Source organism: Haemaphysalis longicornis, unplaced genomic scaffold (assembly GCF_048455015.1).
Source record: "Haemaphysalis longicornis isolate Haplotype H1 unplaced genomic scaffold, Haemaphysalis longicornis Haplotype H1 scaffold_1, whole genome shotgun sequence".
Classification (NCBI taxonomy): Eukaryota; Metazoa; Arthropoda; class Arachnida; order Ixodida; family Ixodidae; genus Haemaphysalis; species Haemaphysalis longicornis.
In genome coordinates, this window is record NW_027526203.1 from 457,210,256 (window position 1) to 457,235,782 (window position 25,527).

The following is a 25,527-nucleotide window of genomic DNA, read 5'->3' on the forward strand; positions in this document are numbered from 1 at the left end:
ATAGCCCTGCTGGTCCCAACTGAAGTTCTGCTGGTCCCATGGTGTTTAACGAGGAAGCTAATACAGCACCTGTAAGGATTCAACAGGGAGCCATACCATTAGTAAATCAGTACAAATACTTGGGCATCCGTGGCTTAATGAAGGAAAAGGCTAGCTGAATGCCCATGAGCACTTCAAACTGAAAGGTAATCTAATGAAACATAGAACACTTGGGGAGGTAATACGAGGCATTTGGAAGGGGGTAATGGTGTCGGCGCTCACGTTCTTTAATACCGTATTTTGCTTAAAGTCAGATATCCTGTCGGGACTGGAGGTTAACCAAAAGGAAGTCGGCAGAATAGCACTGGGAGGTCGATATGGGCCGGTTGGGCTTAATCTGAAGCGAGGGAAGAGCTAAGTAAAATACGTTTTGAGGACGTGAAAGCTGGCCGCGGCAAATAAACAATGGAGGGGGGGGGGGGCAGTTAAAAAGAAAGTGAAGGAAACAGATACGCTCATGAGGGTGGAGAGGATGGAAAAAAAAGAATCATTGGGAAGCAAGCAAGCAGACTAAAGCAAGCAAAGCTAAAACAAGAAAGCAAGCAAACTAAAGATCCGGATCCAAAAGATAACTTTCACGACAACAATAGTGCGTTGCTCTTTGAGGTCTGGGCTGTCTGCTTGAGAGAACTTACAGCAGCAAATATTTGCCCCAGGATGAGACGTGTGGGAGGTTGGCAGGGATAAAGAAACAATCGACCATGTCAAAAGATTCAGCCAGCTAGAATTGGGGGAAAGTCCAGGCCCACGTCCTGAGGCACTGGGCTTTGCAGCTGATCGAAGCATTAACTGGCCAGCAGAATCCTCCCTGTTCTGTGGTACCAGAGTCCCTCAATATAAAGGAGGTATACGGTCCCTACATATTTCCAGGGACCATAAAGGAGGGAAGAAGTCGATAAAGTGTCATCACAGCCAGAGATAGCGGCAGGGCAGAATTAAAAAGAAATACGAGTTGAAGGTTAACTAAATTTAATTAAATGACTAGGACAGGCGACATGGCGCATGCCGCCACCCTATTCATAAGGGAGGCCATTCATCGTCATCATCATCGGCGTTGGGGGGTGACATGCGCGCGCAGCCTAAAAACTATCCCGAGGAGGCCTAGCGTTGCCCAAACTCTACTTTCAACTTTCAACCAATTCTATTTTCTCTCTTTCTGCGTATCAATTGCTAGTTCATAATTTTCGGGCGTTTTAATTAAGCGCGCGCATTAGCCCCCTCACGCCCGATTCCTAGCCAATCCCCCACGTGGGTATATGTGCCAAGTAGAGTGAACTAGTTCTAGTTCACTTTGGTGCCAAGTCACCAGGAACAACAACTAAAAACGTTGCGCGCAACCGCGCCACCGTCAGTTGCTCCTGTGAGCGTGCCTGTGTCACTCCGCGTTCAACCCTGGTCTGCGTTCATTCGACCCGCGTTCGAGCCAAGCCCGAAGCTTTGCTGAACAGAAGTGCTGGACCACGCCTGCAAGGTATTTCAGACGCCGAACGCATGCCATTGCCATCTAATGCCTAATCGATTAAGTGAATAAAATTAAGTATCGCACAGATTCGCGCTTTGCTACTACAATAATCCGATGTTTGCTATGACATTTGAGCCGGCTTGAATGGACCTTTTGAATGGACCTTTTTTCAGTACCGGTCCTCCTAGCGGCCGCCACGGCGAGCCTAAACTGGCAGTAAGGCGCGCCCCTTAAAACGTTTGGCTTTCGGGGAACCCGTGCACGAAATATCCTGGCCCTGCAATACCTCCCGCAACCACCCATATCACCCGTGCCTTTCACATGAATGTCACGTGCATGCTCGCGGGACTAATCTGCGGTGGCCGAAGCACCCCTTTTTTTTTTACTTTTTTTCCATTTTCGTTGCTCCCTTACTGGTTGGTAGCCAAGTGCTCGCAGCGTGGTCAGCCTCAAAAATTTTTCTCCTTTGATTTCTTTGTAACCGCTGCCACTCGCGCGGCAGCACGGCTGCGGCAGCACGGCTGCGGCTCCGCGTGACGGGTGGCTTTCCCGCATGGCTTTAGAACTCAAGATGGCGGATGACCAAAAATAATTATGTAGTAGCAGAAATAAGATCAATATGCTCATACGCTTGTTCACACTGTGACAAGTGTGTGGCGTGACCCACTTACATCATATTCCAGATGATGTAAGTGGGTCATCACGGCGCATGATGCGGAAGAGACTCTTATCAGCTCCTTCGTCACTCGCACCTTTCTAGAATCAGAACATCAGCACCCGTCGTGAGTGCAGGTGGCGCCGATTAATCGCGCTTTGCTTAGAAATACAGTAGACTCGCGATAAACGGAACTTCAAGGGACCGAAAAAATTAGTTCCGTTTAACAGGAGTTCCGTTTACCGAAATCGATGTGTGAAAGCGCAAATTTATGTGCGTACACACTATCAATACCATTTCATGGAACTCGAAGCATCAGAAGGTGAATGCAGCTGATAGTTTTTCAGAAAGCATAAAAACTAAAAGTGGTTTAGGCACAGCACTCACAAAGTTAATTTGGCAACAATGAGTCCCTGAGCATCAAATGCATCAAATATGTTTGTTTGAGTCCTTGCAACAGCATCTTCACGGAGGCTAGAGGCCTCAATTTCGCGAGTGCTTACGAGCCACCGAATGTAGAAGATGGCAACGCGGTAATGAAGCGCGAATAGCACCACGATGGCACGAACGAGGCAGTAGGAGCAGAGCCCTGTAATCTCGGCGTCTTAAATCGAGACCATACGACTGGAACAAGAACTGCGATGCTGCATTCGTTGCGCTAACACGGCTGACCATTAACGAGACGAGGCTTATGAGGAGGGAGGAAAAAAAAACAATCACGAAACAGCCGGAACCGTAAAAAGCTGATTCTCATGCCAATTAGTTTCACAAGAAGTTCCATTTCTGGTTCCGTTTAAACGGTGACGTGGAAACTTTAGTTCCGATTACCGAGAGTTTTTTTACGTTATCTGAATACAAAACCAACCAACTTACTGGCTACTGTTCCGTTTAAGCGGCAATTCCGTTTAAGCGATTTCCGTTTATCGACATTCTACTGTAGTTTATACAGCGGCAAAACGGTATATATAATAGCCCACTCGCTTTTTGTGCCGTGTATATTTGTAATTTTTATTCGAAATTTTGCCCTGTGGTATGAAGATACAAGAGTTCATAGGTACACGAACAAGTCGACTTCGTGTATTGAGTAGCTATTTTCCCGTCTGCCTTGGCTACAAGTTTTCGGTTTTAATCACTCCACCTTTTCGCATACTGGCATTGTTTTCCGTTTTGGCGCAAGGCGGGTTATTTGAACACGAATATGTTACTCGCCATGCTTTCGTATGATTTCAAGGTGGCATTTTTCTTTCTGTTGCTCACAAGCTAAAACCGGTTAAAACAATTAATCGAGACTAAAGCTTTAATCTATTAATCGGCAGGTTAGTCGATCAATAACCTACCCCTAATAATAAATAATTGATTTGGGGTAATAAGCGAATGCCCTGGTACTCGCTTATTTCTTCACAGAAAACAAGAAATCTTGATAAATTTTAGTTAATTGATCTGGCTGACAATAAAAAAACGTAAGGAGGTTCTATTTTGTTAATTCCTGTCTTATCCTTTGCCTGCATCTGTTGGATATGGAAAGAAGTGTACGTGCATGAACTAGTGCAGAAAAATTTAAATCCTTTAAGTAAAAAAAAAAAAGCTCCACCAACCCAGCTGGAATTCGAACCCACATCGCTGCAGTAGTGTGGGCGCTTGTATCACGGTCCCGACCACTCGACCGAAGGGAACCGGCACTGTCGAGCATGTTGCCTATGATTTACTCATTCCGAACCGGTTTGGCTGTAAAGCAGCAACATATGTGCTTTCGAATTTGACGTCATATATCGTACAAGCGACCATTTCAATAATTGGCCCCCTCGATTTACCCGTCCGGAAGGTCCGCCGGCAGTCCGAGGACTGCGTTTGGACCAGAAGTCCCATAGGAATACGTGGGAAAATCGAGCACCCGATCATGTCTCGGGCAGTCCGCGGACGATCTGGGACTGATAATCGAGGAACCCCAATGTTGCGTGTGAATTACACATATAGAGCGTCACGGTATTTGTTGCCGTTAGGTGTAAAATTTTTTTGTGCTTTACGTTACGCCGGTCGTAACTCAAAACATTGGCTTTAAGTTCCGTCGGACGTAACTTTAGTTTTCAATATTGCGTTACGGCAGACGTAACTCGAGTTTTCAATTTTGGTTTACGTAGGACGTAACTCTAGAAACTGCAAATTTTTTTTGCATTTGATTGGCTTTAAAGCAGACATGAATTGAAGTAGCAAACGATAAACCTGGCAAGCTTTCACCGTTGCTGGTCCTTATATCAGCTGTCTGTTCGCCACGTACATCTTTATTGCCAAAAATGCTCCGGCAGTTTGCTTTACAGTCAGTAAAACCACAAGAGCATCAGACAAACTTGCTATCTCGAAGCAAAATGGGGCAGTGAAGATGGTTTCAGTGCATGCAAGCCACTGTGGACAATCGTGCCACTCGCTCAGTTCGCAGCGCAGGACACTGTGGGTGCTACATTCCAAAGGAACGAGACGCTGCGGGCAAAATAAAAAAAATTTACATGCATTGAGTACCGAAGGACACGCATACCTGCAAAGCTATCGCGACAGCAGGCGCTGGTCCTGTAGGTGTTGTCACACACTGCTTGCTTGGTCAGTTTTATTTTGTCGCCACCTGTATTACCTTGTTGCACACACCCCATCTGCTTTGAAAAGGTTAAGAACCCTGGTGGTCTTTATTAATTCATAGACTCTCTGTGGCACATCACATGTCTGGTGCTTTTTTGTTAGTGCTTTGGTACCGAATTTCGGTTTCTTTGTCCACCTTGCAGGTCCTGCACATGAAGACCTGCATTATGCCGCAGCCCGGTGACCCAGATTCTGTCGCATTGCACGCAGCAGATGTGCACCACGGCCCACACGGTCTTCCAGCAGCGTGGTTGGTCCCTGGGCAGTGTTCCTGACTTAACGGCGCAACACGGCGAACGGCAAGTCCCACCCTGGCGGGTGCCGGTTTCCCTTTGTCCCTCGTCTTGTTGCGCTGTTAAGCCAGGAACTTGCCCTGCCCCCCTCCCCTCAGCCTGAAGTCCACTACCAGCAGGTACGAAAACTCAAAGGGCAGTTGTTTGATGCGCTTTGTCTCTGCCACCCTTTGTTCCTCTGATTTGTTGGTAACGTCCAGTGCTTTCTGGAGTGCACAGGGCCAGGGGAGATCGTTGTACAGTGAATCGCTCCAGCTAGTCCAGTACCAGCTCCTAATCTGTTCCTTTATCCACATGTGCCGGCAATCAAAAGGAAATGTTTGGCTGAAGCTCTAAATAACCACCTTATACATATGGGTGCTGTTTTTTTTTTTTTTCAGTGTGATGCTGGCAACAAACTGCAGATCTAGTTTCTGAAAATGCAGTTTTATGCAGGCAAACACAAGTGTAGACCAACATCAAAACTGGGGGATATACCATGCACTTTAGCAGTGGCCTTGGGTGTTGCCCGGGGATTATAAATGGTGCCTGTCCGTGTGTTAATTTTTCAAGCCTGCACTCGTGCCATTTGTATTTGGCACAGCTATAACATTCTGACCTCCTTGCCAGGTTTGGTCGAGTAAGGCACGTCTACTTTAGTGGGATCTTGCTGCTAATAATTTCTTGGGAAGTTAAAATTGGCACTTTTACGAGGGGCTTTTACTTTCGTTTTTTTTTTTTTTTTAGCCTTGCCTTCCGCTTTGGTATTGCCTGTTATTTTACAGCCCTTAGATTCCTTAAGGTTTGCAGGTAGTTATCCCACCACCGTTGCGACAGTCACGCAGGTAATGGTCTCCTTGAGACAGGTGGGGGGAGCTGGGTGAAATCAATCGCATGAAGGAAAGCGAGAATTTCCGGGGCGCCATGTGATGCGTGTCTCGCAGTCTGTAAGAATTGGGCAAAGCCTGGTGGGAATCAATGGCTTCGCATGCAAGCCCTTGTGTGTGTGGATTCGATTCTCGCTGTGGGAGCCGTTTTTGTGGTGGTGGACAATGGAAGCACCCTTGCGTTGAAAATTTGGCTCGCGTTATAGACCCCTCCCTGGTGGTCGAAATTTATCTGCTGCACTCTGCTACAGCGTGCCTATAACCCCGCATGTAGCTTTGGAGCATAAAATAGCCTTATTTTTTTTAATCCCTTTACAGGGGCACATGGGCTTTCGGGACCAAGAAATACCCCAAAAAGCATTGTTAGATCTCGACTTTTTCTGCAATTTGCAGTTTTGCTCCGAAAAGTTGGTACTTGAACAGTACCAGGTACTTATAAAAGCCGTACAGGCCAATTTCGATGAAAAACATTTCAACAGTGAAGCTGTTCGAAAACTCCCCGAGAAAAGGCCGAGCGCTCGTGCATGCGTACCTCGAGCGCACGTTCGTCATGCCAAGCATACCCACTTAGAGAATTTGCCAACATTGGCCACAAAAACACTCCAGTGTTCGCTGTGTCATGGCAAAACTTGCTCAGAATGAGGAAGACACGTCATGGTGTACGCCTTTCATTCGTTCGTCCTCGTGTTGTCGTGTGCATGCATGCGTTCCGTACCGTAGAAGAGCTTCGACTTGAATGTGAAAGCTGCTGTAGGGGATCATTCACTCCACATGGCCCAGCCGCGGATAGTTCGCCCCGCTGAGGAAGAGGCCGCGCTTCGAGAGGCTCGGCGTGCAAAGCATCCGCTAGAGACGATAAGTCGCGCTTGGAAAGTGGCGTACGAAAATGTCGGCCAGCCAAAATGACGAGCTCACTCTGGCCTTGCCCAACGTAAGGTCATTGATATGGCATGCTGCCGGCGTCAACCACGACACCACAACGATACTAAAAATCCACTTTGTGCCCATCAGTGATCACCTACAACAGCTTTGGCATTCAAGTCTTGCGCGTGAGTGCAAGCTTCCCTGAATTTTTTACATGGTTTTTTTTTTTTTTTTTTTTTTTTCATTTTCGCCACAGGAAATTCTCGAGGTACGTCCCATCCTGTAGTGCAGCTGGGAGATCATTTCTTTTGCAGTGTAAAGTTTAATATTTAAACCGTGCAATGTTGGAAACATTCATGTTTCAATAATTGTTGAATTAGTATTATTTATAATTGCTTAGCAGGGCTACTTCAAACGTAGAAGTTAGAATTGATGTAAACTTGCATGTGATCGCCATACAGAAAAACATTGCATTCTCCAAAACTTCTAGTATCTATTTGGGCCTTGCTTGTAATTTTTTGTTGACTAGATTTTTTTTTCGGTTAACCCTTTCGGCACTGGTGATGTCAATTGACGCCATCATACAAAAGTTCCTCTAGCGCATAGAGAACGAAACCAAAACTGCTACATAGTAACACAGATTGAAGGCGGGCCAGTTGGTACATAACTGAGCTATAAAACAGCGCTGGAAACAGGACTTTTTTTTTGTGTTCTCTAGTTGTTATTTCTTTCTTCACGTGTCTTTCTTTTCGTATTTATTGCCCGTTCAGTGACAATAAAATCAGTTATTAGTCAGCGCCCCGTCTGCGTGCCCTTTCTGTAGTCCTGTTTCCAGCGCTGTTTTATATAGCGCTGCTACATAGTTTTTTGGGGAATTGTTCTTCAATGATGCCTATATTGCGATAGATATCACTCTTGTTTCATTTTAGTGGAGCTGCACGCTACAAAGAAAAAGATCCGGTGGCGATGAAATTATGACATTGAGGCTGAAAAAAAATGGCGGTCTCAGTTTTATTCCCAAGCCTGTAAAGCGATAAATATGTGCACTACAAAGCTAATTTTTGTTTGGTTCATGTAGTCATAACGTTTAGGAAAAGCTGCAAAAGTGATGTCTGCTTAACATAAAATTCTTATTTGCCAGATGACCTAGCTAATTAATCGTATCATTAATAAATCTGTGATTACTTTTACTTCCAGCCCTATTTTTTGTTTGTAGGCATATATGGCACCCTCAAATTTAGGAAAACACAGAAAACACCGTTTTGCTCGAAATAAAAAAATCGGGGCTGAAAGGATTAAGAACAATCAAAAAAGGTATTTACCTCTGAAACTAATTACCTTCCATCAAAACTAATTAAATATTAGAAATTAGCTAAAAAACTTAACAAGCCCATGAAGTTTCATCAAAATTGGTTGGACAGCAAAAAACATTTCTAACAGTGTGCCCCATTAAAGGAGCCATGAAGACAAAATACAAGTTGGTGTATTAGAAAGACTGCTTAGTCCCGATAACAATGATACCAATATCATCGCAATCTTCAGAAAAATAACGGAGATATTAAAGAAAACATGTGAAGCAGTCGCGACTCCCTAGCCAATTTCCCGCAGCTTTTCTACGACGTCACGGAACCTTGTTTGTGCGATTGGCAGCCACCTAACTGACCTGTCGCAACGACACGACTGGACGTCTGTAATGGGGCCTCTAGTTCCATTTGACTGCATCACTTGAATGCTAACGTGCAGTTAGCGCACTGAAAATTATGCTTTATTGTTGGCCCGTATGACGCCATTCTTGCTCATAACACGTCACTGTGGCGCAAAATTTGAAAGTTTTTAAATACTTCTCGCTTTTTTTTTTTTTTCATTAAAAAACATCTTTTGTGGCTGTAATGGAGCTGAGTGAGATACTGAATCCTAAGTCTTTCAAATTAAACGAAGTTGTATTTTCTCTTCATGGCTCCTTTAAAGTGGCCAGGCAGGCAAAATACAAGTTTGTTTTATTCAAAAGATTTAGTGTTTTACAGTGCCCTCGGCACTTGTCTGGAAGCACATGATGCTTTATTCTCTGAGAAATTAGATTTTAAGTCAAAATTTTAATTCTCTCACTAAACCGTGTTTTTGTGATGTCGACAATGATGTATTCAGAGCAGGGCCTTAAAACTAGATAGCCTGCTGACCAGGGCTGCTACCATCTTGCAGACGGCCGTTTGGTTATCTTGTTTATTGCCCACTTTCATAGTGCAATACTGCTGAAGTGTCAGTGTTCGCACTTTGCTTCTGGCTGGACTTGTATACTTGCTGTATTTTTATTAGGGTTCATACTAATCGTTTCCTAAAACGTCAGCTGTGACTCGACAAACACGGCCATGTCAGTGATCGTGACACTTATGTCAGTCGGTCAGTGTGTCCAACACGTCCGACGGGTGTGTTAGGCAGTGTCAGTCGGCGAAGTGCCGCACTAACTGCTTGGGTGTTTACGTGGTCGTTTGTAACTTTAATTGTTCACCCCACAATTCTTACTGCTATAAAAAGAATGCGCCTTAAGTTTAAGCTCGAATAGCTCACTCGGCAAGCTTATAAAAGTCCTGCCTAATTTGTGTTTGCTTTTGCCAGCCTCAGCCAATCGCACAGCTGGGCATATGGCATCATAGGTTCTGTTGCAGGAAATGAGCCAGTGGGTTGCATGGCCATTATATTTTTTCCTAATTATGTAGCTTATTTGAGCGATGTGTACTTAAAAGTGGTGTCAGTAGGATTCTACCGAGGCAGTCTTTCGAATGAACCAAAGTTGTTTGGTCTGCATGTCCCCTTTAAGCTTGACAACCATTCTGTTCACACGGTCCTAAAGTTCTGCAAAAGAAATTACCTTAACCCTAAGCTGCATTTGTACTTTGCAAAGTGACAGTATTCCTCTCCGCTTTCTCGCTACGTACCCAGTACTCATAGGGAAACGTTGCGCAGTGCCATGGGCTCACGCGAGTCAGGTGGGGCTCCTGTCTAATGGTGCCATCTTTGCCATGCTGCAGGCCACCAGGCCCCTCCGGTCTCCCTCGATATGGCCAAGGCAGTGTGGACTTTGGTCCTCGTTCACAATCGGTGAGTGGAGAGTCAGCACTTTCTGCTTGTGAGCATATGAGCAGAATCCTTTAGTGCATTTACTGGTCACGTAACTTTGGTGCCCGTTTTATACAGGGACAGCACCTGACTTATCCTGCCGCAGCTTGAGTTAACTGCTTCCGTGTCCTCTGGCTTTGGGGCACCATTACTGATACCTTAATTTTCTCTTTTTTTTTTGTGTGTGCTTGTTATAATCCATATACAGGCGGAAGTTCCATAGCAAAATGAAAGAAAAAGACTGAATGGAAGTAAATACGCGTTGTTCAGAATAGTGCACAGTTGACAAATCTGTTAATTTTGTTACAGTGCGCAGTACACAACAGGAACAGAGTAACACTCGAAGCAAGAGCACAGTGTTTTTGATTGGGTGGCTTTGTGCATACTTGCAAGGATTTACCGTATTTACTCTGGTAACTAACTTGATCTCCACTTTGCTCCTTGAGAGCTAGCCTTGTTGTTACCTTGATAAAAGTCCGATGCGAATGTTGTGCTCAATGTTTTTATCTCGGCGTGATTGGTGAGGCCGTCGACGACCGCAGTAACTTTATATCAAGAGTTGAAAGTTGGGCGAGTTGGTAATGATGCGTCTCAAAAAACAAACTGCGCGAAAATTAACGGGGACAAAAACACTTTCTAGTACAGTGGGTGATTCGTTATGTAGTAACATTAAACTGCGCTTGTGCTGTCTTCATGTGTTCTTGTCCCAGTTAATTTTCGCGCAGTTTGTTTTTTGATATCAAGACACAGTACTTGCAAGAAGGGAGAGAAAAGCATTTTAAAAAATCCTGTAAATGTCAACACCATCGCCTCCTTTATTACTACAATGCCTGCGGCGTCACCCCAAAGCGTGCCCGTCTTGCCCTCTCCCACTGCGCCTGAATTCCGTGTGGTGGCGCCACCCACCGATCCTCCCGCTACCGATCCTCTCCCGCTAGTCCCGTCGCACGGTAGCAGACGATCCGCGGGCAAAGCGCGCACTGAGCATTCTCGCTTCTTGCCAGCATTCCTGTCGTTAAAGCCGAGTAAGTAATGACTGCCCGCTAATTAAGCGACGATTTTGCTCGTGAAATAAGTATACCTTCCCAGCCGAAGAATGCGATGTTGCTGCGTTCCATTCTGTACATCAAGCGTGCGGAAGAAGGAGCCCAATGTCTCCTACCATGAGTTCCCAGTGGACGAAGCCCTGAAAACGCAGTGGTTAAAGAACATTTCTAGGAAGAACTGGGAACCGAACTCAACGTCGAACTACTCAGTGGTCTGCAGCCTTCACTTTCGGCCGGAAGATTTTCGGACTGACACGAAAAGGCGTAGGTTGAAGCAAAATGCTGTGCCTAGTGTTTTCCTGCACTACCCTAAGTACATGAAGCCGGCTCCGAAAAGAGAAACAAGAAGCGACGCCAGCATCAAAAAAAGAAAGCGGGAACCCTCACCAGCAAGAACGACTAGTGCTGCACACAAAGCATCATCCACGTTGGTGTTACCAGCAGTGACTTCACGAGATGCTGCCACGGTCGCAGCATGTTCAACTCAAGGCGAAGTCTCAGAGATGGAGGGAATCGATGTTTTTGGCCAACGCACGTCTTCAAGCGACTGCCAAGATTGCGAAACGGACATGGATGAGGCAGAAACGATGGCAGCAACACCTCGCCCTGCGTGTGCCCTACGGACCATTGGCACGCAAGCAGAAGTACGGTACACCTCGGCAGCTTACTTGGAAAGGAAAAAATGGACAGATAAACAACGAGCATGGAAGGCACGCAATGAGAGGTTGCAAGCAACTGTTGATGCCTATAAAAAGGAGCTTGCTCGTCTGAAAGAAGATAACAACGTGGTCAAGTTCCTAAGCATTGTGAATGACGCGCACCAGGGAAATGCAAAAGCAAGGCTCATCATGGATCAGGTGGTCAACTACGAGGCGAAAAAGCCGGCATGGAGCGAAATTACCGTCAGACATTGCATCATTCTCAGAAACCTTTCAACAAAATCCTATGAATACATCAGAACTGAAAACTTGCTCGGCCTTCCATGTCGCACCACGTTACAAAAGTATTTGGGAAGCGCTTCAGGAGAAACCGGTTTCAGTGACCTGGTGAAGCAAAGGCTGAACACCGAGCTGGAGTGCCTCCAAACGCCGCAGGCAAAGGTCTGCAGCCTTGTTGTGGACGAGATGCGGATTAAGCAGAGGCTCGAGTACCATGCACAAACAAAGAGACGTGTTTCTTGGAGACGTCGACGTGAGCAAGGATCTTGACCACCTTTTATCTGCATCGGATAAAGGTGAACTCGCCAACTCACTTCTCTGCTTTCTGCTCTGTGGGTTGCACGCCAAATTTAAGATTCCCGTGGGATATTTTTTTACGAAAGGCTGCACGGGCGAGCTGCAATTGCAGAAACCATCAGACATGTCATAAAAAAAACCGAGGAACTTGGATTTCAAGTTGTCCGGCTGGTTACGGACAATCACAGAACTAACGTTGCAGCGATGGAAATCTTGTCGGGAGGGCAGCTGCAAACTCAAGTAACTCATCCGGCCGACCCATCTAGGCAACTGCTCCTTGCTTTTGACCAGAGTCACGTTATCAAGAATATTCGATCACAGTTTTTATCCAAGGACTTCGGACAAAACCAAGAAATATCATCGACGTATGTTAAGGACCTCTACGAGCTGCAGCGGGGAAGCAGTGTGAAGCCTGTCCGGTTCCTCACCAGAAGACACCTTTACCCATCGAACCTCGAAAAGATGGGAGTCAAGACTGCACTGCAAGTGTTTTCGCCAGCTGTAACCGCTGCCTTGAGTTTCATGAAAGACCAGGCAGGACACACCTGTGACGCAAAGTTTGCAGGAGTCGGCCCAACAGTCGAGTTCATGAGCAACATGCACAAGTGGTTTGTGCTTATGGATGTGAGCAATTGCCAACAGCACATCCACCAAAACAATCCAGACACCAAGGAATTTTCTGACCCTGACGATCCACGACTTCAGTGGCTTGAACTTGTATTCATCGAATACATTGAAAACCTCAAAGAGACAAGCTCAGAAGACAGCTTTCTCACAAAGGAGACCTACCATGCTCTCGTGTTCACCACTGTCTCTAACGTGCAGTGCATCAGGCTTCTGTTGAGTGAGCTTCGGTTTCAGTTTGTTTTCACAAGGAAACTTTCTAGCGACCCAATAGAATCATTCTTCGGAATACTGCGGCGCTGCGCGGGCTGTAACGATATGTTGGACGTGCGGAGCACCCTTTGCGGCATAGAAAAAATGCTGAAGACCGGAATCGTGGCTTCTTCAAAGAGCAGCAATGTCAGCAGCTCGACATCTTTCTGCTCATCCCGGGCCATTGTCGGAAGCAACGTGCACAGCACTGAGATCACCCCGTCTCCCACCGTTAAGCTGGCACAGCAAGCGCTACGAGACGTCTGCACGTCGGCGACACCATTCCTGCCAACAGCAGACATGGCCGCGCTTTCATTCGTCGGAGGATACATAGCTCGTGCTGTCGCAGAGAATATCGCATGTGACAAGTGCGTTGCTTTGGTCCAGAAACCGAGGGGAAGCTGCGCCGGACGGGCTGATATCCCACCAGGACAGAGGTGGGCTGTCATATCCGACGCAGCAGCTAGTGCGACTGCTGCATGGATTGAAGAAGTTTGTTGACGCCATGCTTTCTGATCGTCGCTCACTTACGAAGCCCCTAGAAGCATGCTTGACGCACAGTGTTGAGGTCATCACGTCAATGCCAGTCTTGGTGTGCGCAAATTCCGACGAGAGTCATCGGCGAGAGTTGGTGGAACTTATATGCAGAAAGTTCATCAAGCCGCTGCTGACCAACCATGCATTTGATATGACCGATAAGAATGCAGTGAGAAGGATGTGGTGCACAAAGCCTCTCTCACGAAAAGTTCTCAAACTTTGAAAATCGGCTTTCCACATGCACGTGCAGGTGCGGCGCATGCAGTGTAACATAACAACTCTGTTTTCACATCTGTTTTGTTTGTGTTCATTTACAATTGTTCTTGAGCTGTTTTATGCCGGTTAATTTGTCTGAATTTGTAATAAACGTACGTGTGTTGTCGGATGCGCGTCTCGATCGTATCGTTGCCCAATGAAACCGACAGCTTCACCGCTGCTGTCATGAGTCGAAACACAACCATTCAGAACATATCAGAACAGCAAACTGTACAGGAAGCTGATTACGTGTAGGGAGTTACACCTGTCTATTCAAAGTAGCCAATATATCCGCCAAAGAGCAACAAAACCGATACAGTTAAAGCGCGTACCCATACACTGTACTAGGGAAACAGAATCTGTTCATTTAATGATTGCACTATAAAGCACTCTGGAAAAGAGCACAGTCATCTAAAATAACAACAAAAACGCAGGGATACAAGTTTTATTTTGTAATATACTTCAGATGGAAGCAAAATCGCGCACAAAAACCCGGCATGAGCTGACGCCAGCAACCGCTACCGAGGATCGGTCACTTGCGCCACCCAGCGGTGAGTGAGTGAAATAGGCTGGCGATCTGGCAGCAATGGGAACCGGCGCGACGCTGCAGGCATCGTAGTAGTAAAGGAGGCGATGGTCAACACAAGCATGAATGCCATATGGGTCACAGCTTAAAAATTGCACCCTATGAATGAAAATTAAATTGGGATGTTACATAATTGCATAGGTGTTTTACAGAAAAGGTAAGGTTTTGATAGCTCTGCTGAGCACAAGGCCGCGGGTTCGATTCCCGGCCGCAGCAGCCGCTTTTCTGATGGAGGCGAGAAGTAAAAACGCCCGTGTGTACGAGATTTCGGCGCATGTTAAAGAACCCCAGGTGGTCAAAATTAATCCGGAGCCCTCCACTACGGCGCGCCTCATCGCCTGCGTTGCGTCGGGGCGTTAAACAGTTCAATCAATCAAGGTTTTGATAGCTATTCTTACTGTTTGAAATGTCAACTTGTAATGATTTGTTGAACTTTCTCCCACATAATCACCCCACCCCCCAAATTCATACTGAATATTCTGCGAAAAAAAAAGGGTGGGTTCGTTATGAGAGTAAGTACGCTAAGTGCTTCAGAAAGACAAGGGATTAAAATATCAAGACATAATGGATCGTTTGCCTTTCAGCTTCAACACCTTTAAATGCTTGCAAATATAAGAGTTTGGGCTCAGTGATCGCAATTCAAGTTACCTATGCGAGGGCATTCAAAATAGAGAAGGGAGGTGGTACGAGAGTACTGGCATGAACTTCTAAGGATGGGGGTGAAACAATTTGGCAGGTGACTGCACCAACTTGCCACAGTTATTCAGCATTGGCTTGCCTCGAGCTTCTGCCTCCTGTGTAAAATGTCATAAATTATTGCTGGAATTGTCAGCCACCGCTGTTGCGGTTTTCCAGTTGGTAGCTGTCTTGCTGCCTTCAATGCAGTACACATGTGCCAGGGGTTGAGCTCCCTTTAGCGGCGGGCCTTGGTGGTGATGATGCTGGTGCATTATAAATGACCGACATTTTCACCCTGGCAACCAAGGCTGTAAAAAGTGCACATCTAAGCATGTGGATCCTTTTTACTCTATCACGCTGAGACATTTGCCATACGGAAGGAGGAGCATGAAAGCAGGTTACTCCAGCCAGAGAGACATTTTATGGACTCGTGAGCAGGAGGATATGGCTATCGATTGAGCATGGCATTTTATGCACTGCCCTTCGGGGGAGCTGAGGCTACTAGTGACAGTAAGCTTGTTTTCCGGCACGAACTGAAAGTGTATTATCTATTGTTCCATCCTTCGAGTGCTAAATTTCCCAGTTCTCGCAAGCTGAGCGGCAGAGTGGCACGGCGTAGCTAGCACACGAGGCGCAGCTGCTCCCACATCGTGCGGTCAGTGCGCGTGTGCCAGCTGGCAGTCTCCGATTCTTGCCACTTCTTGGTGACTGCACTCAGCAGTTCCCTTTAACAGCGGACCTCACTGTACATGAAACAGACAATAGTATGTTGATTAAGGCTGCTGCAAACAGTGAAATGTGTCTTTTGTTGTCTTTGTTTGCTGTCTACCTTCAAAGGTGGTACCACAACACCGTTCTGAGACTGCTGTCCACATTTGTTGTGATTTTAACCGGACTTGTAATTGGCTTACTTGTGTTACGGTTGATACTAATCGTTTAGTGAAATATTGTGTACAACTCAACAGGAAGGGTCACATAAGATGTCGCTTAATTCCAGTTGGCCAGTACGTGTCATGCGAGACAACCCCAAAGTGCCAGACTGCTGTACAGCTGTAACCAGCATAGTGCCCGCAGTATGCACTAGTGCTTCGATGTTTGTCTTCATAACTTAATTGCATGCCCGACCATTCTTCCTGCTGTAAAATATAAAAAAAAAAGTGCACTGAATTTAAGTGCAAGAAGCATGTTCTGCAAGCTTTAATCCTGTTTAAATTGAGCTGGCTTTGTCGGCCTGAATCGCAACTATCTGCCCATAATCAAGGGCGTCCGCAGAACTTTTTGCAAGGGGGGGCATCCATTGGGGGGGGAGGGGGGGTACGGTTGGATAGCAAAAAAGGCGCTATTTGTGGTCACAAAAATTACAAACAGCGAATTAGAATCATACTTGGAGAATATACATGGGATTTTATTACCGAACAAATAAATAAAGTTAATAAAGAATATGCGAAAAGTTACCGTCACTTTGTAAAGAAGAGTGGCCAGTCTCGCTGCGTGAGGGTTCTCGACTCACGCCAACTGAGCACCAGCACACAGCACAATACGTTCACATACTCACAACCAACTGAGCACCAGCACACAGCACAATACGTTCACATACTCACAACTGCACTCCGTAATTCTTCCTTGAATAGCAGCTGCAGACACCTCGGGTTTTTCTGGGCAAATTGAGAGATGACATGCGTGACGAAGTCTGCTGAAATGGCTCACACAATAAAGATACTACTGGCCTCCCTGGCTTTCAATGCCAGCACAGTCTCTTTCACTGCGGTCACATGACCGGCAATGTTAGTCAGTGTATAAAGTGCAATGTTGTCCGCAGTCCTGAAGGGCGTTCCATACAGATACGCAGGACCTGAGTGTGCTAATCATTTGAGTAGCGTGGACTGTTGGGCTAGTTGGTTCACGTACATAATTAAAAATAAAACCTTTGTGCTAAAGGAAGGGACAAAGGAGAGAATGTCGGTGTCGTTCTCTCCTCTCTTCCGTCCTTCAGGGCAAAGTTATTTTAATTATGGGCTAACCAAGCTGTGCAGCTTTTTTGTAGTGCATAAAAATATCCGAATTTCGAAGGGGGGGCAGTTGCCCCCCCTTGCCCCCCCCCCCTTCCGGACGCCCATGCCTATAATGCATTATAGGTTCAGTATGGAAAAGTAGCTAGGGTGTCACATGCCTATTCTTTTTTTTCCTCATTATGTAGCTTATTTGGGTGAAATTCACGTTAAAAGTGGTTTCAGTGTTATTCTAACGAGGCAACCTTTTGAATAAACCAAGCTTAAGCTTGAATTAATTAATGAATTCATTTGTCTTCATGGCCCCTTTAAAGGGTAAGGGTGAAACAAGAGTCTTGAGGGGCCCCTCTGGAGTTGCCTAAAATGTTATTTAGTCCAGGCAAGTGGGGAAATATTTTGTGGACATTTCAGGAACCACCTCGCACTTCAAATAAGCCCCAGTTTCAATCGTAGTGCCATCACTGACGTTACACCTTGGCTATGAGGTGCGCTGTTGTGAGCAGCTTCAGCTAAGGGGGAACTATCGAAAGACCAGACAGATCTCTGGATGGTATACCATCCAGAAATCTGTCTGGTCTTTTGATAGTTCCCCCCTAGCTGAAGCTGCTTTTGTGTTCTCCCGTTTTGGGGGCTGTGGCTGAAGACAACACTGTGCCCACCACAGGAACCACGTTGGAGACCTAGCGGCGTGGCCCCCACGGTCACTACACTGCTGGTGCTCCACCACGACTTGCGGCTGCCTGTGGACCAGGCTGTCCGGGTGGGATGGTGGTACTGCGGCCGGTCGCCCAGAGCGAATCCTTGGGACCACCCCAGTACTGGCCTGTGGTCGGCAACCTGCATGGTAAGGGTGCCCATGACACGCAACATAGTGCTGCTGTTCTGGCACGTGATGGAAGCACCATGCGTATTGACATGGAGGGCATGGGCAACCAACCATCCATGGGGAGTGCGAAGTTCTCCGTTGGAGAGGGCATCAGACAAGGGACCTCACAATGAATGGAATGGGGTACCATTCCATTCCAATGAATGGAATGGAATGGTACCTAGGGGCCCAAGGACAGGCCATTTCACTGAGCTGACCTGCAGCTAGCCTAGACAAGGCGTTTTGGAGGCTTAATTTAGAAGAAATGGACAGGAGGGCATACTATGAAATACATGTTTATTTATAGGAATAAGAGTACTTGTGGCAAAATCTGAGATACTAGAAACCACACAAGAAATGAGCATGACCACGTCCACCTCCTTTTAGGCCGTCGTCAAATGCCTAAGTCGTTGCTACGTGACCGAAAACATAGCTCCTTGAAGGCGTTTTTCACTCAGTGTGAGGGCCACCACAGGTGACAAAGGCGTCACCCCTATCAAGTCTATGGAGCTTCCACATATGGTCTCAGGTTAGCGCATGTTTGTGCTGATACAAACGCACAGTTTTCCTAAACTGCGGGCCAATATTTCCCATGGTATGATTAGGCTCGGCTAATTTCTGATGCATGCTTCCTTAATCTAACACGTTAACACCACCTTCCTCTCTGACCGACAAAGTACATCCCTCAGGAGAGGGGAACACTGTACACATACGTCTCACTGCGCTACTTTCTTTGCATGTGAAACCACACACACACTCCTGTCTGGCCATGGTCATTTCTCGGTTGAAGGCAATTCAGGCAGTATTGATTTACTGGCATGTTTTAAACACAGTGCTGTAGAGTTCATTATAAAACCTTGTTAAAAACGCCTAGGTGGGTCAAAATTAATGTGGAGCCCTCCACTATGGTGTGCCTCATCACCTGTGTAGCGTCGGTGCATTAAACCTCATAATGAATCAATCAAGCCTCCTTGTTTAGTAATGGACGACTGCTATCAAGTCTACTCATTCAGTTTGGAGGCTAATGCGAATGTATTCCCCCAACTTGCTCAATTACGAAATGCCAATTGTGTCAGTGTCATTTAGTATACTCGTGTAGCGCCGAACTTTGGTGTGTGACATGGGTATACATAGTTTGTTTTTTAGTGCATAAAAGCCTGCATTACGTAGTCAAGTGGCCAGGCAATACACAAGGGTATCTTTTCTTTTGCTGCATCTTTTTTTCCGAGTTTTTTTCATGTGTCTGTGTGTGTGTGCTTTCTAGAAAATTAAAAATTGCAGCTTGACCCCAGAAATCTGCCCCCAAACAGACTTTCACTGCTCCAAAACTCCTTTTATTGCTCCAAAGCTTCTCCTAAACAGCATTATTCCTGCTTCCTGAGCTGCTCCAAATGACGCGTACAAGCCCGCTTTTATCCCGGTGTATGATACGTGTCTAACACGTGTAGTTTGATAATTGGTTTTTCGGAATACTTTTGCAGCGCTCTCTGCCAGCTCTGCTCCTCGGTATGTAAAAAAAAAATTAGACTCTGACCATGCCATTGAAATTGTATTGTACAGTATATGTGATTTTTTTTTTTTTTTTTTTTCCACGAACGGTGCTAGGAATTTTTTTAGTTTGATGTTGAATTGCAGTAGGGCGCCATATTGGGGCTTGATCTCATCTAGGATGGATGCGGTTATTGCTTACCATTTGTCTGATGCTGGTTGCAGGTATCTTGCCACTGCAGATGTTGGACTATTGCGAACAGGGAGAGTAATTTAGGAATGGTAGCCGGTACCGTGTTGGTTGATAGCATAAACTGTATTATGCGTGCTGTCTCCTTGCAGCACTGGAGCTGTGGCCAGGGCACTGCTGGCTTGTGCTGCCTGCTTGACTCGCTGGATCAGAGCACGTTGTTCGTGCTCGCCTCTCCCCGGTGAGCACGTTTAACCCATTTTTCTTCAGGGGGTTGATGGGCGACCACACTAATCGGTTTCAGCTTCGGCGCATCTCTTTGTGGGGGCATTTGCTACACGGGGTGTATACGTCTGTATGCTAGGCCATGTGTTATGTTTAGTAGAATGCCCTGTATTGCAAATACCCCCTTCTGGCTGCTGACAGTTGAGGGTGTGTGATCCTTGACCTCATAGCATGATCATGTAGTGAACTGGAGACATTCATGCCATCATTGTCAGGAAAATCGTATCAGTAGGTAAGATGTAGGGCTGGTCAGGGTAATCTTCGGATTGTGTGGTAGATACAAGGGGCAGAATGCCCTCGTGGAATATACTGGAAGATTCATATACAGAAAACGAGTACAAGTGGTCTTTGGTACTTCTACACTTTTGCCTTAAAAGTGAATTTGTCAAGCTCCCGTTTTTGCTTGCACTGCGTAGACTGGCTCAAATTAGCACACTTTTCATCGTTTATCCAGTTGACAAATCGGTAATTATTTTACACAGCGCGAAAGAAGAAAAACTACTATGCGCGGTTTGCGGTGGCCGCACCAACTAACGCTGTGACGTTGGGAGGAGGGAGCACCGTGATTGGACGATGCCCAAGGTTAGCAATCAAACAAGTTTCGGTTTCGGTTCTGTAAAACACAACCGATGGCGTTGTTGGATGGGCATTCTCAATATCTCAGTAATCATCGTACCGCGCTTCTGCCATGTTGTCGGCTGTAAAATGCATAAGATAAGCCTCCCAGGACGGCTTGGAATCGTAGCATTCACTAGCAGAGGCCTACGCATTGCATGAACGCCCTCCGCGTCCCCGCAGACGCTCAAATGCCATGCACTTTTCCCCCCATTTTTGTAGCTTGCCTCACTCATGCCTGTATCGTAAAAAGCGTGTTCGCACCAGGCCAAGGGTCTGTTGATTCTGGCCTGTGCCCACTGCCTGCAATCATTCGGTGCTTATGGCAACAGCACGCCAACGAGAACTCGCTAGCGCGCCAGTGCCAGCCTGCGCGCGTTCTGTGAACTAGTTCGCGGAGCAATGAACGTTGCGGCCCAAAAAAAGGTGAACTCGGTATATAAAACATCGGCGGAAAACGAAAAAGTTAACTTATAAAGCACGTACCCGCGGGGATTCGAACTCGCGACTTCCAAATCACTTCCGATGACATACCTAGCGCTCCAGTATCACTTCAGTATCACAGTATCACTTCAGTATCACTTCAGTATCAGTAACGCTCCAGTATCACATATCACTTCAGTGTCCCTTTAAACTTCACTGAAGCTACATTAAATTTTGGTAGATTAATTCAATGTTCAAATTTCAGTTTGGTAGCTAATGACTAGCTAATTTTAATGAGTTCACCTGGTATGGGACAACTTCCAAATTTAACGAAACAAGTAGATTTGCCAACTTTTGCAAGCCGATAAATGTTGCAAGACAGGAAGACAACAAAATATAAAGAACCACAATGAACAGCATGTCCCATCGGGGTTGGGGGCAGTGCTGGTTGCAGATGGCGACAAGTCTCCGCCTGTAGTTTGGAAGACACACTATTAAGAAATCTTTGCATGGACGGCCTGGCAAAACGTTTTTTAGCCCCTGTCTGGCTTGAAACTGGACGGCAGATACTTGTTTCTTACTTTGAGTTGCTGACTAATTTGTGCTCGCCCTACAAATGGTTAGTCTTCCTGTTGGAACAGTTAAGGGGGGATGGATAGTGGATGCAGGTGTCCCACTACGTCTCCGGCTAAGTTCGCTGCTTTTTGAGCAATCGACTTGAAATCTTGGCGGGTATGTATGAGTCTACTAACCGTGTGCAAAATTTCATACAGAAATATGTAATAGTTCTTACAATAGCTTTTGTCTCGTCTTAAGGAACATTAGGCTTTCTTCTGAACCAAAATAATAATGGTGGTTGTAACCGTTTATTTTTAAAAAATGTATACACACCACAAACACAAATTGTATTCATTTTTGAGAGAAAGATGGAATAAAAAAAAATTTCGTTGAGAACATGCTTTTTCTGGTTCAGAATGTGTATATTGCATTGATAAAGAACTCGCAAAAAAATGTTTCGGGAACTCAGATAGTCAAGATGTTTCTTTTCTCTGCGGAAATGGTGTTTTGAGAAATCGCACTTCAAATTTTGCGTTTCACTTTTTCTGAAATTGTCGCTTCTTGCGCAGATTCGGAGAAAAATGAGACTATGCTACTAGCACAGCGAACTTCAGGCTTAAAAGATCACTCTAATATGTAGGGAAAAAAAGTGTGCGTGCAAACAGAATGATGGGCGACCGACCTTGCGTTCAGCAATGCATGCGCAGTACTATTTCAACTAACGCAGTGCCATTGAGGCATACAGTGAACTGCAGAAAAATTTAAGCCACTATGCGCTATATTTGTACATAATTATAAAAATAAATGTTATCACGTGTTTTAAAAAAAACAACAATCTAAACACCACTGTTCATCACAAGAATTTTGCAGAGATCAGGCGGGGCCACATGGGGGTACGTTTGGTGCCATTTTTAAGACTTCTGGTGTGCATCTGAGGATGCCACTTTGTGGGGACATTCTCAAAGAGCGTTAGAATATTTTGGAACTATAATAAAACAATCCAATTTTCAGTCGGTTGTTCCCTCCATCCCCCGTTAAGAGCAGCTGCTCCATGTTCAAAGCGGCCATGAAGCCAGATACAATGTAAAAAAGACTGCTTTATCCAAATAATGATTCCAATTTTACTGCAAACTTCAAAAAAACAGTTGAAATGTTAAATAAAACAGATAAAGCAGTGGCAACTGCCCAGCCACTTTCGGGCAATTTGACATCACAATTTTTTTTAGAGATCAGCAGCGGTCGGCATAAGCCACCACAAGAAACGTGACTCGGTGATTGTAGAAAGGCATCTAGTTCCTTTCGATCGTATCATTTGAATGCTGTTTTTAAAAAAGTGCTGGCCCATAATATGTCCTTTCTTGGAGTAGCTCTGAGGATGTACACCCGCCCAATTTTTTACCAATATCACGGGAGCGTCGACTGTTCGGTCGATCAGCGCTGCGCGATGGAGTGATACGGCAAACTCGGCGAGAGTAGCCGCATGCGTGCTAAGCAAAGGCCGCTGCTGCCATCGGCTGCTAGGCTGTTCCAAGAGCAGACGACCGCCCCCGATTTTTATTACTAGCTTATCACACTGCTTGCCATAATTGAAATTTTTTTTCAAGACCAGGCACGTGGCGCCAACTGAAAACAGAGTAATCAGCGTTGCCGAACGCAAAGTTTGTTCAGCGCAAGGTTCCTTCGACAATGCTGATTACTCAGTTTTCAGTTGGCGCCACATGCCTGGTCTTGAAAAAAAATTTCAATTATGGCAGGCAGTGTGATAAGCTAGTAATAAAAATCGGGGGCGGCCGTCTGCTCTTGGAACAGCCTAGCAGCCGATGGCAGCAGCGGCCTTTGCTTAGTGCGCATGCGGCTACTCTCGCCGAGTTTGCCGTATCACTCCATTGCGCAGTGCTGATCGACCGAACAGTCGACGCTCCTGTGATATTGGTAAAAAATTGGGCGGGTGTACATCAAGGTATGCAAAACCTAGGCATTTTGACAGAAAGCACACCTGATCTCTTATTTCTGTTTCACGTGGCTAGCCTTTGTTTCATTGGGCTACTTGGTTAACTCAACTTTAACAGTTCTTGCCAGAGTGCCAGGAGCATAGGCGTGCGCAGGGTTCTCGATTAGGGGGGGGCAAAGTCTTACCTGAGCCCCCCCCCCCCCCCTCGGGAACTCCCGACCCCTCCCACTGAAGGCTTAAGGTCAGAACGCAGTGTGGAAAGACGAGGAATTGTTATAAAATTTTTATTTCAATGAAATGGAATTGTAACACATACAAAATATTTCTGGGCAGAAGTTTTTACTTTCATGTGTAACATCGGCAAAGGGGGCAGGTCCCAGGGCGGATGCGGCATCAATTTCACAACGCACTGCCGAAAGAACTTCCATTCTCCCTAAAGCACATGACACATCTGTCTTTTGTGAACTGCAATGTGGTTCCATGCGTAGCGCTCGAATGCTAGCTTTTGAAATTCGTAAGAATTTAAGAAGGTAATATTTTCTGTTCTGAAATTCTTTTTATGCGGCTATTTTGCTCAGTACTATAGGCACGTTATTTGCGAGGAAAAGTAGGAGGACAAGCTCCGCAGTAGCTGCAAATATGAAAATTAAGTGATAACATGTTTCTCACAGCGACCTGCTTTTAGTCCTCGCATTTCCGGGGCTGAAAGTAAACAGCTTTTGGAAGGTAACCTGAGGGTTCTTCAGCTGCCATGATCGTGAAAACACACGCGTGGTCGACTCATAACCCTACGGGACAGGTTCGATTGAGTTAAGGCATGGGGCAAATTTGGCGCCCCCCCTCCAGATTATTAGGGGGGGCGGCCGCCCCCCCTGCCCCCCCTGTGCGCACGCCTACGGCCAGGAGAATGTCCGTAAATTTTTGCGAATTTTGTTGTGGCATGTTGCATGCGATTGTATGCTTTGGAAGGCATCCAGTGTGCAGCGTCAACCCGTTAGGCTCCACACTTTAGGTGCCAACTATGGTGTCCATGGTCTCGTGAGCTTCATATTTTTGTGACAGTCCACAATTTTTCTTTCCACCTAAAGACCTGAGGGTATGGTGTCCATGGTCTCGTGAGCTTCATATTTTTGTGACAGTCCACAATTTTTCTTTCCACCTAAAGACCTGAGGGTATGGATGCTCAGTTTGTTTGGCTGTGACTACGCCTAACGTGTGTGAATCGCCAGTGCAACACGCGTCTAAACCATTCAGTGTATCACGAAAATATAAAACACAACCTACAAATAGCGCGATTTCTTTCGATTCATGCGAAATTGACATGTGGCTTAATTACAGTACCGAAGTTTCGAAATCTGGCTTTCCAAATATACCAACAGTGCGCCATTATTGGGCCTCCACGAACAGTATTTTTCTATTTTGCATGCTCTGCTTCTTATTTTCGTGTTTGGATTTCATTTGCTCATGACTGTACCTACACAATTTCTTTTCTCCGCAGGCAAGCTGAAAGGGCTGGTCAGAGCCACCAAAAGTGTGGCTCTTTGTGACACCAGCCACACCCCGGAGACATTCGCACAAGACCTGGTCATTAAAGGCCATGCTTCAACCGCACCCTGGAGGTATTTGTGCAGGACCTGGTTGTTGAAGGCGAAGCCGCACCCCGGAGGTGTTCGTGCAGGACCTGGATGTTGAAGGCCATGCCTCAGCTGCACCCTGGAAGTGTTCGTGCAGGACCATGCCTGGTGGCTGTATTGTTCGATATTGTGGATCAAGAATTATACAAAAACCTGAGAAGGACAATCCCCCTAGGGGTGTGAGGCAGTTAGAGAGATGGGCTGGGGAAGAGGAAGAGGAAGACAAGGAAGGAGATTGCGGGACCGACTGGTTAGGACGGGTGATTTAACTAGTGCTGTGTTCTTGTTAACCGATGTGTCCTTGTGAATAGTCGCCCATGTTGCAGTGCACAGGTTTGCTCCAATAAACCTGATTTCCTAAAAGAACCTTGCATT

The 25,527-nt window shown here is 46.0% G+C and overlaps 1 protein-coding gene across 1 annotated transcript; it reads left to right on the top strand.

The window, feature by feature from the left end:
• The first annotated feature begins 1,096 nt into the window (after window positions 1-1,096).
• Window positions 1,097-25,517, top strand: LOC144156086 (uncharacterized). The gene is made up of 6 exons (XM_077687878.1): window positions 1,097-1,510; window positions 4,928-5,083; window positions 9,834-9,903; window positions 17,808-17,987; window positions 19,839-19,927; window positions 25,017-25,517. The coding sequence occupies exons 2-6, from the start codon at window positions 4,998-5,000 to the stop codon at window positions 25,063-25,065; spliced, it is 474 nt and encodes a 157-aa protein (XP_077544004.1). The 5' UTR covers window positions 1,097-1,510; window positions 4,928-4,997; the 3' UTR covers window positions 25,066-25,517.
• Window positions 25,518-25,527: the final 10 nt, after the last annotated feature.

What these genes read in the sequence shown, in the direction of transcription:
- LOC144156086 (XM_077687878.1), top strand. Translation starts at nt 4,998, where the DNA reads ATGTGCACCACGGCCCACACGGTCTTCCAGCAGCGTGGTTGGTCCCTG. An exon ending in ACGGCGCAACACGGCGAACG is followed by an intron (nt 5,084 to 9,833) that starts GCAAGTCCCACC and finishes GCCATGCTGCAG; the next exon opens with GCCACCAGGCCCCTCCGGTC. An exon ending in TTGGTCCTCGTTCACAATCG is followed by an intron (nt 9,904 to 17,807) that starts GTGAGTGGAGAG and finishes TGCCCACCACAG; the next exon opens with GAACCACGTTGGAGACCTAG.